The sequence below is a fragment of the Cariama cristata genome, unplaced genomic scaffold (assembly GCF_000690535.1).
Source record: "Cariama cristata isolate BGI_N322 unplaced genomic scaffold, ASM69053v1 scaffold38657, whole genome shotgun sequence".
NCBI lineage: Eukaryota > Metazoa > Chordata > Aves > Cariamiformes > Cariamidae > Cariama > Cariama cristata.
The window spans coordinates 1-16,803 of record NW_009629105.1 but is presented as its reverse complement, the minus strand read 5'-3'; the positions used below and the strand labels follow the sequence as shown (position 1 = coordinate 16,803).

At 46.1% G+C, this 16,803-nt stretch overlaps 2 protein-coding genes across 2 annotated transcripts in view; one reads left to right on the top strand and one right to left on the bottom strand.

The window, feature by feature from the left end:
- Positions 1-10,826, top strand: part of UTP20 (UTP20, small subunit (SSU) processome component, homolog (yeast)) — a gene marked incomplete at its 5' end in the record, with an annotated part of 63,979 nt that extends 53,153 nt beyond the window's left edge. The window contains 10 exons of the mRNA XM_009705046.1: positions 325-394; positions 1,439-1,621; positions 2,561-2,692; positions 4,107-4,239; positions 5,413-5,612; positions 5,965-6,036; positions 6,787-7,059; positions 7,785-7,911; positions 9,874-10,019; positions 10,420-10,826. Of these exons, the coding sequence (XP_009703348.1) occupies positions 325-394; positions 1,439-1,621; positions 2,561-2,692; positions 4,107-4,239; positions 5,413-5,612; positions 5,965-6,036; positions 6,787-7,059; positions 7,785-7,911; positions 9,874-10,019; positions 10,420-10,575 (1,492 nt within the window). The remainder of the gene's footprint in view (positions 1-324; positions 395-1,438; positions 1,622-2,560; positions 2,693-4,106; positions 4,240-5,412; positions 5,613-5,964; positions 6,037-6,786; positions 7,060-7,784; positions 7,912-9,873; positions 10,020-10,419) is intronic.
- A 445-nt stretch (positions 10,827-11,271) lies between these two features.
- ARL1 (ADP-ribosylation factor-like 1) lies at positions 11,272-15,377 on the bottom strand. The gene is made up of 5 exons (XM_009705045.1): positions 15,245-15,377; positions 13,807-13,888; positions 12,716-12,827; positions 11,834-12,012; positions 11,272-11,640 (listed from the first exon to the last, which is right to left on the bottom strand). Exons 1-5 carry the CDS (start codon positions 15,333-15,335, stop codon positions 11,610-11,612), a joined length of 495 nt encoding a protein of 164 aa, XP_009703347.1. The 5' UTR covers positions 15,336-15,377; the 3' UTR covers positions 11,272-11,609.
- Positions 15,378-16,803: the final 1,426 nt, after the last annotated feature.

The window sequence follows — 16,803 nt, the reverse complement described above, 5'->3', positions numbered from 1 at the left end:
TCAGCAGGAGCAGCGTGCCTGAAACCTTCCTCTGAGCAGGACCCCTCCCTTGCTCAAGGGAACCGTAGTTCACCCTGTTGCCAGCACCATAGCACAGTGCGGCTGTGCTGGCTCATGTTGGCTGGGGCCCTTTTTTGCCTCTTTGTCTCCCTGTGCCCATTCTCTCAGAGATGGAGCTGATGGGCCTGCTGCTTCTCTTCTCCGAAGTGTCAGACCAGGTCTGGTAGCTGCTGTAGAAAGATCCCTGTCAGTGTGTGTTTTTCTGGCCTTGGCCATTCTCTGGAGTATTAACCCAGCCCTAAGCCGTTAATCATTTCCTCACAGGTACGAGTATGAAACTGGAAGGGAATCTGCACTGGAGATGATTGCATACCTCCTTGACATGTTCCCACAGGTAACGAGCATCCCTTGGTGTTCTGAGCATGAAGTACTTACCACGGCTTGCAGTAACAGCATTTTCAGAGCAGTTTATTTTGGAAGCGCTTGGTACTTCCTATTATCTCTGATCATGAGCAGAATGTTCACTTATCTCCAAAGAACCTGGCTTTGCTCCAAAAGAGAAATGACATGCTGAAAAGTCTGCAGTACTTCTTTATCTGATCTGCTCAGTCTGCAAGTAAAATAAAGCTATGTCAGCTGGAGTTTGGATAAACTTGGTGGTGATTTATGCCAGGAAGAAACACAACCAGTTTAGGAAATGGGGTATGAATGGAAAGTGAAGTCTAGAGTTGTCTCATTGTTTTTCAACGTGTCTCATGCTTTTCAGCATTCATGAACGACATTGTTGACTGAACTGGTATGTGATGTACCATATCTCTTTTGTTGGCCTGACTGGAGAGGGAGGGCTTCTCGGTGGCGTAGATCAAAATGAAAGCTAGAAAATGATGGTGCATCTATGCAGAGTAATATAGGCAAAATGCTAAGCTGCCTTGAAGCTCTGCAGCTGGAGCTTGACTGAGCATTCAGGAGACTGAGAGAAGTGCAATCAAGAATTTGGGAGGAAGGAAGAGAAATTCTGCACAGTAAGCTGTGCTTCACTACCACCTGATTAGATGTAGTATCTCAGCTTGGTTCCCAGCAACTCTGTAAAGTGGCAAAGAGCCGCTGTCTCTGAGAGAAGGACCTTTGGGCTGATTGCTGCAGTGCTGAGGGACTTAAGCCTTAAGCCGGAAAATGCCCGTTAAGGTTTGACACTCATGTTGCTGTCCCAGGGACATGTTCGCAAGTCAGAGTCTGAGCAGGGCTGGGGCTGCTGTATGCTCCCCATGTGCCCCAGCAACGGGATCATCCCCTCCTTTCAGTTGACCTGCCCTCACGCAGACCCCACTCAGGGCTGACATTGTTCCTGTATGCAGTGCAACAAATACCGCTCTGTTCCCCGTTAAATGCCAGAAGTTCCTTGGGGATCTGCGGTTGACTAACGTTTGTTTCTTTCCAGGATCTCCTCCACAAATACTGCGGGCTGTTTTTTGTCTCTCTTTGTATGATGATGATAAATGATGACTCTGCCAAATGCAAAAAGATGGCGGCTTTGACCTGTAAATCTCTCCTCAGTAAGATAAACAATGAAAAACAAGATCTGATGTTTTTGCTGGTCACAGAGTGGTTTCACAGCAAGAAGGTATTCTTTGGTCTTTTCACTGACCAGATCTGAACTCTGTTTAGGGACTGAAAAAGATTAAGGCAAGTGAGAGATTGCTAGTACCAGGTCTGGTAGATTGGTGGGTTCAGTTGTACCTGACTTAGTAGTTTTAGGAAAGGAGTATGGGCAAGACTCAGCTTAGAATAAAAGCGCTTTAAAGCTGTGCTCGGTGCCATAGCTCTTGCTAGTAAGAAGAGCAAGAAATGGTACAGCTTCATAAAGCTGCACAAATGCAGGGAACTGCTGATGCTGGAGGTCAGCCTACAGACCTCCCAGCTGCATCGTGCTGCATTCTAACAGTTCCTCTTTTAGGTCACTATTTCACCAGGTGTAGTCTTTGCTCAGGTTAAAGGTTTGAGCAAATTGCTTAAAGCTCTTCTGATCCCAGTAATTGGCTTTTCATGTTGTCTTTAGCTCAAACTATCTTTGTTCTGTTGCTGGCAGCTGGGAGGTGGCAAACCTAGTCTTACAGATCTCCCATTTTGATCTGGGTACCTGGGTGTTTAGTTTTTCTCAAACCAAACTCGGGTTCTGTCCCTCTACACTAGTGGAATAAGGGTTCTTCATTGCTTCATTCTTTTCATCTCTAATATGTTCAGTTCTGGTTTATAGCTGTGAGCTGCCTGTTGCGTTGTGAAGAATCAGAGTGCCGAGTACCCCCAGAGCCTTGCAGCTGGGAACTGGGCTGGAAAAGGCCTTTTGGCATTCAGTTTTAGGGTGTGTTTCCAGGGATAACTTGTGCTGCCAGTCGCTTTTGTCCCTAGCTGGCAGCATCTCCTTTATTAATAGTACTCTGAAAACCAGCTTCTCTTGATGCTGTTGCTACAGGCAAAAGTAAGAGTTGTTATCAGCTCCTGCACATGGGAGCTGCAGGATTTGGTTGTCGAGAAGTAACGAGGGGTGTTACTCTTTTGGCAGAGCTCCCACAGAAGGTTGGCTGCCCAGGCATGCGGTTTGTTTGTTGAAGTGGATGGAGTGATGTTTGAACGGCGGCTTGAAGCTGTCCTCACCTTGATTGAAAAAGAAATCAACCCAATTAAATTTGAAGGCGTAAGTAGTTTTTCGCATGTGTGAGGCTTGAGGAAAGGGAATTAAGAAAATGGAAAAAGGGAAGAAGTGTAGGAGAGATTTAACAGTTGGACCTACTGTTTGAGACTGAGGAAAGACACAAATCACACATATTTGTTCTGAAGGGGACCTAGAACCATATTTTTTTGTCTGTAAGCCCAAATTTGATGTCGTGTCACAGCACAAGGGGCAAAGGAACTTTGCAAAGCCACTTGGCCTGACATACTGTGTAACGAGCAGATACATTGCTCCTTGCCCCAGCCTCTCTCAAGATCTCTGTGGGTGGAAGGGGTCCTTGAAACAGCCCTCTAGTCTCAGGCTTTTGCTTTTTACCTTTGTGACTTGGTGGGCTGACAGCATGTAGCAGTAGGAATGTTGAGGTAGCTTTCCCTGTTTCTGGTCTTTCCTGCGGTGGCACGAGAAGAGAGACTTCTGTTTTTTGTTGAAAGTGGAGTTACAAAAGCCACCATCAGAAAGGATGGCAAGGTGCATGGCTAGCACTGGGATGGGTTAGAATCTGTTTAGTTGGAGAACAGCCCGGCATCCATTTAACTGGGAAGCATGTCTGCTAGCTGCAGAGGTTTGTGTAAGCGTGGAAGGTCAGGAGTGCATCGCTTGTGACTGCTTTGTTCAGCATTATCTACAGCTTTAACTTTGAAAGGAGTTCCCTTCCTGTACTTCAGACCATGCTTTTGTTTTATGGAAAATCTTTTTAGTGCACATGATTAACTCAGAATAACAAGGCTGCCTCAGATTAATCCCAAAGGGATCCCAGTCACTGCACCTGGGGAGTGGCCACGTGTGTTACTAATGTGCAAGGGCAACATGCTGAACAAGAGGGAAGAACCTCAGGGTATGTAAATTGGCAAGACGTGAAAATAAATTACCTGCAGTGAGGAGAAATTCGGTGTAATCACCCCCTGTGCTGCAACACATAAGTAAAGCACTGACTAGTTCCATCAAGCCAGCTGGTGATTGCAGGCAGGGTGAGGACCTGAAGGCGATTTAGTGAAAAAGTGTTGTTATAACAACTTGGGGCTTCCCAGGTGACGCGGGCAAATCTGTGCTCAGCTTGGCTCTAATAATGAGAATCAAATGTGCACTAATACATGTATAGACATAAATGATATACAGTGTGTATAATTGCTTGCATTAGAAACCTAACAGTTTGTTACAGTAAGTTCTGTATAAAAACCAGGGAGAATGATTCTAGTAAGAATCTCCCGCAGAGGTTTGGTCTCCAGAGGAAATGCTTCTCTTCTGTTTATTTTGGGAATTGGGTACAAGTCCATCTTCTGTTTCTTTGCAGGGTTGATCTGAAATTTATCTAGTAGGGTAAATAAGCACTGTCTTCAGGTTCTTATAAGCATCTTTCTTGACTTACTGATTTTATTAGATGACTGAAGAGGAGGAGGAGAAGGCTGCAGATAGGCTGCTATTCAGCTTTCTTGTGCTGGTAACAAAGCTAATCACAGAGTGCAACTTGATTCAGTTAACCAAGAACAGTGATGTTGTCAGCAATATCTGGGGTAAGTATCAAGAACTATTACAGCTGTGTTACAGGGAAGATTCTTTGTGTGCCGTATGTTTTTTCACACCCCAATATAAACAACTGAACTTTGTTGTACAAGGTTTGCGCGCTGCAAAATGCTAATACACAGTTACTGGGCAGTGAAAGAGAAGATGTTAATGGAAAAGGTTACGTGGTTGATGAAAACAAGACGCCCTCTGTCTCAGTTGCTGGGAGGTATTTTCTATTATCCCAAGAGCAAATAATTACAAACTGTTGTGTGTTTGACCATAATTACATCCTCTTGGATGAAAACATTCAGTTCTCCTGGGAAGATGAGATCATACATACCAGCCAGCGAGCGATGACACTTAGTAATAATGCCGTAAATACTGTGTGTCTGCCAGGATGTTAAGGCCTGGAGGTTATTCAAGTCAAGCAATTTCCCTATTACTGAGACTGTACGGTGTCAGGCTGGCTTATTGGCATTTTGTTGCCTTGTTTTTAATTGTTTTGTTTGCTGCTATCAGAAGGCCTGGATCTGGCTGGTTAATGTCTTTAGAGAGTTCAGCCTGCCAGGTGCCTTTAGTGGGACAGGAGATCACCCTTGTAAATCCTGGATTGTTTGGTGGTGTGCAGCTTGGACAGAGGCGAGACAAGGGGACAACTCCATCTCTTCTCTGAAGCATCCTCAGCCTCTGTCCAGGGGTTTGATCTGACTGTCTGCAGCAGGGCCAGCTCACCCGAGCCTTACAGCAGCCAGGCCCCAGACATCGTGGGCAGATGAACTGTGGCACTGAGTCCCTGAGGGGGGCATGGTTGCTGCGAAGACATGACTTGTCACCCAGGATTGGAGCAAGTGTATTTCTGTGCCGTGCCCACTTTTCCTGCCCAGTTGCCATCACCTTCCAGCAATGACCTCGTCTTTGGATGTTTAGAAGTGCTGTGGGTGCATTCGAGAACGCCTGGTCACCGTGGGGACATTTGGCTGCCCATAGCTTTTTGCTGCTCTCTGCTTTGGCTGGACAGAGTTGCTAGGAAGTCTTTGATGATGTTCTGAGCAGATAAGCGTAGTTCATTTCCTTCACCTTTTTATCGTAGCATGTGCTATGGTAATTCTTGGAGGGACCTGGTTCTTTTTCTGCTCTCACTGGACCAGCTCCTGTGCTGAAAGAGGTTTTCTTTCCCCCAGGTCATGTCCAGTCTCACCTGTGGCATCCTCACAGCTGGGTCTGGCTGACAGCTACTGAGATCTTTGGCTTGTTGTTTGCATCTTACAAGCCAGAAGATCTTCTCATCAAGTGGAGGGAAAGGAAGGCAGGGAAGAGGAAAAAGGCGTCAGCAGATCTGTCTGCATCCACAGTCTTCTTGACTGCTGAACTGGACAAAAAGGTAATGATGTCTGTACTCCTCCTTCCCCCCTGCCCACGCCCATTCCCTGGCTGGGACAAAAACAGTGTTATAGTTCGGCATACACATTCCTCTCTTAGTTGCTTGTCTGCTGCCTAATTCTGAAAGCATTTGAGGAGGTGTCTCTGCTGCTGGGAGGGGGCTTCTCTGGTGTCTTATTCTCAGCAGCAGAAAGATTCCCCTCTAGGCTGCAAGATGCAGGCAGAAGTTGTGCTGGGCCGATCCCTTGACCTCCCCTGGGAACTGCCTTTGGTGACTGCAAAACATTGCTTTGAGTTTCTGCTACTGGCTGCCTTCCATGGAGTAATTTCCTTCTCCTTTTTCCTCTCCCCAGATGAAGGAACTCGTGTTTGCATTCTGCCATCAGCTGCAATCCAAGTTCCTGGACCTGTCTCTGGGAGAGCAGGTAAGAGCCGGAACAGGGCTGGGGCTGCAGGCGGGCGCAGAGCAGGCCCTGGGCCTGGAGGGAGGGGTACGGCCAAGCCAGGACAGCAGAAATGCTGGGTGCTGGTGGGCCAGGGTTTTTTCGGGCCCAGCCGCTCTCTGCTGAGGGCGTCGGAGCAGGTGCGCGTCTCGGGGGGGTGGGGGGTGGTGGTCCAGAAAAGTCCCTTTTGTGGCGCCAGCCTGTGGGAAGGGATGGAAAGGGGAGGCACCATGCAGGGCAGGACTGGGATCCCTCCTGTCAGGGAGAGTCTGGTTCTGCAGCCTGGACTGGAGCAGGTTGGGCAACCACCTCCTGGAGTGGGGATCCAGATCACTGGTGCTGGTTCCCTGCAGCTGCACTGGAGCCCTGGCTGTTTGCTGGAAGCATTTTGTCCAGCTGTCCGCTGTTGCCTGAAGGCGTGACTGCACTGTGAACCTAGTCAGAGATTTCCTTGTGGGGAGCCAGGGGTGCTGGAGATGACGAAGGCAAAAGGAGCAGCCCTGCCTCAGGATGTGCTGCAGCCCAAAAGGCACAGTAGCTTATGGGGGAAGGGTGCTGAGGTGGGCCTTCCTGCCTCAGGAGCGACATGGTGCTCACGTGGCAGTGGGTGAAGCCATTACAGCCTCCTGGGTTGGCAGGTTCCTCTTTCAGATATAGCCTTGGCTCTTACATGCCCTGGTGCTGACAATGAGGGAACCCACTGTGACCGACAACGCTGTTTTCACACTTCAGGTTATAAAGAATTTGCTTTTTGTGGCCAAAGTTATTTACTTGCTAGCCCCTGCCTCAGAAGAAGGTAAAGAGGCCGAAGGAGAACTCGGCTATGAAGTAGAGGAGCAGGAAGCCTCAGAAGATGAGGAAGAGAAAGACATTTCTGCTCAAGGAGAGGGAGAAAGAGAGGACACAGAAGAGAAAGGCCGGCCAGCCACATTGCTGTGGTTAATGAAGAAGCTGTCTCTCATGGCAAAGCGAGAAGCAGCATATTCCCCTAAGGTGCCTTTAAAGGTAAGAACAGGGTTAGACCAGCTGCTTTTGGGGTGGCAGGCACTTCCACCAGAGAGTGTTGCTCTGGCTCTTTGCCTCCAGGGGACCAGCTGCAGAGGGTGCTGGGAGCTGGTGCTGAGGCAAGGATTAGTGGGTGCCAAAGAAACAACAGGTGTTTCAGTTCGGGATTCTCAGGAAAGGCTTGTGCCACTCTGCTTCTCCTTGCTGATGCTTCCAGCCCTCTGTGGGGTGAGGGAAGGGTGGTAAACCCAAAGGCACCAAGCTGAAGGGGACAGACAGAGTGCCGCCTTTGAAAACCCAGGAGTGCTGGGTTCGTGCAGGCAGAGGAATGGCAGTGGGGAGTGACTTGCTAGGAGAAGGGGAGGCGTGCGAGAGCGTCAGGGAAAGCACTGTTGCTCCCCGTGATGCAGTTAAGAGAGGTTGAGTTTTCATGTCTTCAGCTGCCTCAGTACAAGACAGTGAGAAGACGCCTGTTGTTCAGAGCGTTAACAGCTGCTGACGCAGTGGGGTCACAGCTCACACGTTTACAGATCCATGGGGTTGTGTCTCATCCAAGGGCTGTACTTGGCCGCAGTAAGGCCTTGTAACGGCAGCAGGTTTCTGACTTGGGTGTGTGAAACAACTCCTCGTGCATGGAACAGTGACGCACGGCACTGTTGTAGCAGTTCAGTGAGGCGATTTCCTTCCAACCTTCCTTACTTCATGTCCCACGCTCTCACTTTCAGAGAACCTGCATCTTCAAGTTCCTGGGAGCGATCTCAGTGGATCTGGGGAAAGACAGGATCAAGCCCTACCTTCCAACAATTCTCGCCCCTCTGTACAGGGAGCTGAACAGCACCTATGCAGAGCAAGGTAAGCGATTTCCCCCACAAAGACCGGCAAAGAGAAAAGCGTCAGAGCTGTGCGTCGGCACAAATGCTGCCTGTCATTCCTTTTGTCTGTTGAGGCATAGATACCATAATCAGTGAATTTCACCTACTTGGTCTCAGCAGAATATCAGGAAAGGAGGAGAGTGTATGACAGCTGAAACAAAAATCTATGTGTTGACAAAGACTGGAATAAAGTTTAGGCAGGCTCCTGCATGCAAGTGGGTAAAACTTGGGCATGTGATGTAGTGGAAAAAGTGTAGTCCTCAAGGGTGGGCTCATGGCAGCAGGACTCATGGAGTCCTTGCTGAGGAGAGGAACAGAGCGTGGGTCTTAAGGAAGCCAGAACAGGGCTTGTTGCCAAGTGTCATTATTTTTGACTTGCCATGTTAGATCTGCTGTAAGGCTTAGGGGCATGAAGATCCATGCCCTACGGTTAAAAGTGTGTCTCAGTTTTAATGTAAAACAGGGTGTGTTTTATGGCAGCTTGTGTTACTGTAGAGCGAGAGACTGCAAGTTGGACTTGCCCGTTTGGTGGTGCTTGCTTGATGTTTTCCCCAAGCTCCCCTTGTTGAAACAGAGAAAATGACCTGTGGCATGTGTGCACAGGGACTGAAAGTGACGTTTGCAGATTGGGAAAGAGCGCTGTGCGCTGTGGGAATACAGCACACCCTGTGTGCCGGCCGGCCGGCGTACACCCACCGAACTGTGCACAGGACTTCTCCCTTCCTCCTCAGTGAGCCCAGGTCACTCCGTCCTGCTAGACACAACCTGAGCAACACTCTCTCCCTGGAGACCCATGTTTGTTTTAAAAGACCTTAAGAAGTCATGCCTGGTGGGGGAAAGACAAACCAACTTCCCATTTAACGTGAGAGACGCTTCGCTTAAGAGCAAGACACTGGTGTTTAGGTAGTTCATGAAAATGTGTCAAGTCAAGCAAAATCCAATGTCAGGAAAAGAACGGACAACAAACCAAAAAAGAGTTGTATTACTCTAAATCTGTGGTTTGTACATGCCATGAGGAGTCAGTGTGCAGCACGGGGTCCCCACATCTTGGAAAGGATACAAAAGCAAAGTGCCAAAACGTGGAGGAGGGCAGCAGGCAGCACCAGTGTTCTAGGTAGGGAACAGCTGCCTTGGCTACTTTTTTTTTTTTAGCTAATCAAGTAAGAGACTTGGAAAAGATACGGTAGCGATTGACAGCCTCGTGTGTCGAGAAAGATGAACTTTTTGCTTTCTCTGCCAGCACAAGACCCAGGGGCCTTTAAATGATTTTTCAGAATAACTGCAGAGATGGTTTCTCACATGACAGGGGGTGTAGATCCAGGGAAGTTGTCACTGAAGGGTGCCGTGGAGGCAGGCAGCTTACACGAGCTTCTCCGGAGGCTGTACAAGCACTTGGAAGAGGGATCTGTTGGAAGACTGGGGGAAACATTTCCCCTGCTCTGTTTTCCCTTAGCATCTCTTTGTAGCCTCTTCCCCCCTCCCAATTACCTTTTTCAGTGACTGTAGTTAATACATGGTAACTAACTAGTGACCCTAGCCATTAAGCCAGCCCTTATTGTTTGTACTGGGCAGAGATGCTGACTGACAAGGCTGGAGTCGCCACGCTTTCCAACAAAGCCTGTCCCAAAGGAGCCCTGGTGGTCATACACAGCAAGCCGCTTTTCATAACCTCTGGGATGCCATTACCCTTCTGAAAAAAAACTTTGGCTTCGCAGCAGTATAATTTTTTGTTTGCCTGGATGAAGTGCCACTTGTGGTCCTCTGGGAAAGCTGGTGAAGAACCAGCAGATGTCACAAGCGCCTTAGCTCTGCGCTCTCTGGTGTGTTGGGCAAGATGAATCAGTACAGTTGTCCTTTAGTAAAGAACAAGGAATCCTGGCTGGGCTCTTGGCTTTCATTCTGTATGCTGAAAAGATTAAGCACGTTAATTTTGGTTTTTTAGATCCAACGCTGAAGAACCTTTCCCAGGAAATCATAGAACTGCTCAAGAAGTTAGTTGGCCTGGAGGCTTTTTCGCTTGCCTTTTCTTCTGTGCAGAAAGAGGCCAACCAGAAGAGAGCGATGAGGAAAAAGCAGAGGGCGTTGCAGGTAAGCGTCTGCTGTCTCTTCTGGGAAAAAGAGAGGGGGTTTCTCGAGAGGCTTGAGACCTGGCGAGGAGGGTGAGTTTGAGGAAGAACTTCATCCTGAATGGGGACAGTTTCCTTGTTTCATTCCTGGAACGCCACAAGGAACTGTTGAAGCCGAGCCTCTGGGGCAGGCTCTGGCTGACTGATGCTCTGCCTTCCCCCTTCCCTGAGGAGCGGTGCTGTGCTGGGTAACTCCCCCAGCCCAAACCAGGACACGTGGTCACCGGGGCCAGGCAGCCCCGCAGCTTGAGAGCCGGAGACAACCCCTGCCTTGTCTTCCCCAGTCTCTTGGGAAGCGCCTGATGTCCACAGGGACCACGGTGAGTGGTAACTAAACAAACAAACGTGTTGTTTCTCACTAGACTGTGGCAAACCCCGACATTGCTGCGAGGAGGAAGCTGAAGAGACATAAGAATAAAGCGGAAACCAGGAAGAGAAAAATAGAATTCCTGCGCCCTACCTACAAGGCCAAGAGACCTCGAAGTCATGCACTGAAAGATTTAGCAATGGTGGAATGAAAAGGCTTTTTCGTTCCTGGAGGATTAATTTATAAAAAGTAATTTCAAGCTAAAGAACTACTGCTTTAAAAAAAAAAGTATTTACATATTTTAATTGTATTTATTAGTATTTTTTCATGTCCTCTTTTTCATCTAGGATCTTAAAGAAGAGCTTTACAATTTTTTCAAAACATGTATATTTACCAGAGCATGTACAGTTAACTGGACAACCACCATGATCTTTTCTATTAAATTTTACTTCATTTTTAAAAGATGGGTTACGTGATGACTCTGTTCATGCCTGTGAACATCCTAGCTCTTGGAGAGAAAATTATCTGTTTCCTGCCTTTGATTTGTCCATCGCTTTGTGCAGCTGTACAGAGCACCTTACCTGTCATTTCTGGCTGTGCTGAGTACAGGAATAACAGCTCATGAGGGCTGAAGTTAAATCCAAATTACGGCCCTGGCGCCCCGGGGGCGGTAGGTGGCTGTTGAAGACATTTATTTTCCTTTCAGAAGACCAAGGCTGTGTTAACAGCTAGAGGCATGCCATTGATCTCGGGAGCCGTACTTCTGTCACGGTGTTATCTGCACTGAAAGATTCAACAGTGAAAGAAACCTCTTCACCTGTTCAGCTCCGTGGCTGTTGGAAGGGGCAACGGTTGGACTTGGTTCTGTAAGCAAGCAGCCTCGAGCAGTCAGCACCCCCATGAGTACAGCTGACAGTTCCAGATTTTATTAGTGTTTTAATTACACAAATATAGTGAAAACCACCAAAGGGGGGGGGGGGGGGGGTTGGAAAAAAAAACAACTTTGCCAGCCAGTAAGCCTTTCATACGAATTAACATAAGTACATCCTTTAAACAGAAAGAAATGGAATATCACAATGTACACAGACATTCACTTGGTTCAGTTTTACAATTCAAGAGAGGCATCCATGTCACAGGAGTCAAACTCAAATCCGTCCTATTTACAAGTATTTGTGGCCTGAAAACACGTGACAGCAGGCAGAGGGGTGTTGGACACAGCTGAAACTGCTCCGCAGGTTCACTGTGTCACTGCCTGCTCTTCAAGGCCTCCACCAACCTAGGAAAAAAGGTGAAGTCAGTTTAGCAAAAAGTCCTTTCAGTGGTGCTGAAATACTTTCAGGAGAAAGCTACTCTTGTCCTTTACGTCAGACAGACTTGCCACAGAGCCAGTCTTTCAAAAAAGAAAAAAAAAAATACAGGAAAAGGTATTTTTTTTCTACTGAAGCCAGCATAATGAGGCTGTTACTCACCACTCCATGGCTTCATCAAGCCCCGTGCCTTTAGTTGCAGAGGTTTTGAAGATCTGCCATTTTCGGTCCTTCAACGCTGGTAAGCCAAGTGCATTTGCCATTTCTGTGGGGGTCATGGCCTGTTCCATGTCCTGCTTATTTGCAAACACCACCAAAATGGCTTTCTTCAACTCCTCCTCCTAAAGAAAGGGGAATCATGCAAGTTGTTGCAGGGACTTTCACTGCATTTATTTAGGCAGAGAAAAGCCAGAGAATGAAAAGAAACTTCAGCAGTTCTCATAATGATTTTCAGTTCTTTAGAAAATTTTTCAGTGAAAGAATGGTATTTAGTTTCAATGCCAGCGTGATACCATGGGGGAGCAATTTCAAAACATGGCCCATTCTGCCTGTTATATTATGAAATAAGCTGGTAGCTAGATTTAACAAGGTGTACCAAAGAGCTTGCAGGAATCAGGGGGGAAAAAAAATAAATGAATTTTTGCTCAACTCGTCTTCTTACTCATATTACCCTGTTCTCTGTATGTTCTTCAGCTTCAAAACACAGTAGGATGCTTATTCCTGTTAATCCTTCAGGGCCTCATTTTGCTACTGCTGAAGCACTGAGCAGCCATTCTCGCAGAGGGGTGAATTTTCACACAACCAAAAGGTAACAAAGCGTACTGCCTGGACAGACAGCGCGGCACACAGCTGTAAAACTGTGGCAGCGCAGGTCGTGCTCTTCCATCAGAGGTGCTGCACAGGCCTCTGCTGAGGGCTGAAGTTTCACAAGTGAAGTTGAGTGTCACTTGATTCACTGAATCAAATTCCACATTTACTCCAAAAAGAGGTTTTAATGTCTCAATTTCTATTCTAGTGATACCATTGTCATCCTTGTTTCCTTACCTCTAACATAGCAACAAGCTCTGATTTGGAAGTGCCAATTCTGTCTCGATCACAGCTGTCCACTACATAAATGACTGCATCTGTATTGGAATAATAACACCGCCAATATGGCCTGCAGAAAAAAGATAAAGTTAAGGTTTCAGTCATATAATTTGCATGTTTAACAGTACTTTTTAGCCAGATAATAAAAACCAGATTACCCAGAGGAAGTAAAAACTGCGTCTGGGGTGAAAGGAAGCAAGCAGACAATATCTTCAAGAAGCTACAAAAAGGAACAGACAGTACAAATACACCCAATAGCAGAAAAAAAGAAAAAAAAAACCCCACACCAAAAAAACCACGCAGCTTGAAAACATGGAAAGGACAGAAGTGCTGGGGACAGATTTATGTGGGAATCGGCCTGCAGGACGACAGGTCCATAACTGCGGGACAGGGAAGCAAAGAAAGTTTAAACACACAAGGTTCTCCCACAGATAATCGTTATGGTCACCAAAGGATGAACAGAGAAACCTTGAATGACTAATTCATACAGGCAACTAAATAACAAGGATCAAAACAAACCACCTTTTTCAGAATTATCTTACTGAAACTAACAAGGGAAGGAACCTGCACCTTACTAACTGCACCTTACTTATTATTAACTAACTACGCTGCACCTTACTACCTAGCGTTCAAAAAGGAATCGTACCGGAGTACGGAAGAGATCAATACACTTATGCATATAATGACTCACTAAAAAAAAATGATCGTCTATACCCAAATTCAACTTCCTAGCTTTGCATTCTTAAGAATATCTAAATCTCTTTTTGGATTTACATCACTCACTTCCCTCTTTCTCAGAATGCCACACAATTGCCTACTTGATTTTCAAAGCAAAACTATGGAAGTGAAAACATCCACTTGTTTCTTTCCAACCTTTAGTCCAAAACAGGTTTAATAACTGAATTCTGTCAGATGAAAAGTGCTCTCCTGATGACGGGCTGTTTTTAAAACTTAACCAATTTTCAGAAGTGCCAGCTAGGAGAATTCCAGGAACTTAGCACTTTTTAGAGACATTTAATTGTATCTTTTGATTTTAAGAGATCTATTACCTTATGCTTGTCTGTCCTCCCAAGTCCCAAACTTGAAATTTCAGATTCTTGTATGTCACTGTCTCAACGTTGAAGCCAATAGCTGAAACAAAGTTAAACAATTTCACTGTTGGTGATTTTTCTTTATTTTTCTGAAGAACATTACAGTGCTTAGTTTAAAGTTTTCAGGCCTGAAAATTCTCAGTAGCTACACAACGAAGTTTATGCCCTTTGCAAAGTTACGCCAACAAACACGTATGGCTCAAAACAGTGCGGTAATTTTTTTCTTTGAACAATAAAAACACGTAAACATATTGTAGAGATTTGCAACAAATGCTAAGGTTGTGTGCCCAAAACACACCACCCAAAACACAGAACCAAGTACGCGCTAAGGAACACGTCCTTCCTGTCAACACCAGATCTGCACTCTCATAAGACGACAGCAGAACCCACTTCTCAGCAGAAGTGGTATCTGGAAGGCGGCAATGAGGCTACAGCCAATACACTGTGGTATCTGGAAGGTGGCATGAGGTTACAGCCTGTTGATCACGTATGTCACTCCTCTTCCTGCCAGCCCCGAGAGACACGGCACAAGGAAGCGATGGATGCAGACTGCCTAAAATTTATGGAGGCTGAAATAAGCGCAACCCTAGGGCAGGAGGATCACAGCACAGTAAACTGCTGGCTTCGACGAGGTAAAAAAGAGCTGACCGAAGTCAGCTGATCGTGGCCAATCAGGAGGAACCCACGAGACGTGACAGGGACTCAAAAGCCAAGTGTCCCTTGTCCTCCAACTTCACAGCAAGTAATCCTAGCCAGACCACTTCGGCACACACGTCTGGGCGTTTGGAACAGGTGGCTATGGCTGCCTGAACGCTAAGACAATTGGTGAAATCAGTTACATTTTTTCAAATAAGCGTCATCTCCTTCCATGAGATTCCACATCAAGTTTTGTTATACTTCCTACATAATGTAAATTTAAACCACCTGATTGCTTCCTCTCTGTGTTAAACAGAAGTGTTTAAATAACAAACTGAAGACCCTTGTCAAAAAAAGAAATTAAATAGGTACGATTCACTGACACCATCCTATGTACAATAATAACGATCTCCAGAATTTGCATTATAGCTCCATTATGTATTTGGAGACCAAAGACTTGTAAAGTAACAGTTACCATTTACTGAACATTTACCTATCAAGAAAGGCCTGCCAAATCACAGTAACAATCTTAAGGTCAAATACTTTTTGCATTCAGCAGGGCAGCATAAAATACTCCTTTATGTAGTACTTCTATAGCACACCATAATACTGTTATGCAAGAAAGTTCTTAAATACAACAGTGCAAGGCTCCCACGGTGTGAGGTCCTTTTGCTTAGGAAGGAAGCGCATAGCCCGCTCAGCTGACAAAGCTTGTGTGTTAGAGCTACGGGCAAATCGGGTGTTTTCACTGATCACTTACTCGGAATGGTGGTAACAACTTCTCCAACTTGTAACCTGTACAGAATGGTGGTTTTTCCTGCTCCGTCCAGTCCCAGGATGAGAATCCTCATCTCTCGAGTTCCAAACAAACTGGAAAAGATGGTGGAGAAAAAGCCCCCTGCAAAAAACAAAGCAGAAAGATGTTTCACTGTCAGCTAGCAACATGGAAGACGTGGAAAGGCAGACAGATCAACCTCATTTTTACTGAGCAACAAGATGTTTCTTTCCTCCAGTGAAAACAGACAAGTTCAGGTTGTTGCCCAGGTACCTGTGTGCTGAACCACGTTACATTTTCCTGGTTTTGTGCTGCTATTTTATGGTAGCTCAGTCAGCAAACTCACGTTGCAGCAGCATCAAGCTTCCTCACTGTGGTTAGGATTTTTTTCCTTTTCTCTCATTTGCCAAAATCTGAGCCAACTTAATTTCTGTTTGTATCAGACTCTATGTTTTCAACACAAGAGGTTATACAAGGACATGCTTAAACCTGAAAGAATTCTTTCTGATGGTTATAGTCTCCCACAGGACCATCCACTTCGTTTTCCTTAAAATGAAGTATAAATCAGTTGGTATGTGTTAAATCACAGTCCATTACAAATTATGAAGCTGTACTAAATGAAGTACATTAATGCTACAGAGAAATCTTGGAGCTGGTAAGAGCACTTGTGGCCATACTAATACCGGATTTGTGCCTATTGGATGTTTAAGTGTAGAAAGCATACTGATGTTCTAGACCAGGAACAATGATATTTTTCCCAATGATATTTATAATAAATATATCTAATAGTAATTTTGTAAATCCACTTAAACCCTGTAAAAGATAATGAAACACCAAACAAGCTAGAATTACATTTGATAAATACATCAGAGAAGAGACAAATTAGTGAAGATTTGCAACAGAAATCTTATTGAAAGAGGTTTTGATAAAGATTATCCCCTGTGTTTGCCTTTCTAGACATCTGTGATGCCTTTCCAGGGAAAGGAGGGCGCAATTTGCTGCATGCTTATGCATACAAAGGAATTCAAACGGATAACAGGTTGCTTTACTTCTTCGAAGCCCATCCCATCACAGAAGCCACGCACCCTACAGACGGAGAAGTCAAAGAGAAGGTATACGGGACCATCTGTTGCCAGTTTGCGTGGCGCTGCTCGAGGCACTGTTTACTGTGAGAGGCAAATAACCTTAGGGGAACTGAGCTGCAAAAGGAATTTCAACAGAAACGTTTCAAGCAGAAGGCTGCTGTGCGACCCACGGAGGCCCAAGAGACGAGACCTCTTTCCTCTCACTCAGTAACTTCGCTTACTGCCTCTCATTCCCTCTTCTGATGTTCTAACGTGCTTCTCCCACACTAAAGCACCGCTCGAGTACTGTCTGTAACAGGACAGATTTATGTTAACCACTTAACCCCTAGGTTCAGGGCCCTCTATGTGCGGTCCTACAAAACCTGTTTTCGTCATTAATTTCTTATTGGCAATCCATGGCGTACCTGGGGCAGAGTTTAGCGCAGACAACGCTCGGGAGCGAGGCGCACCCCGCGGTTC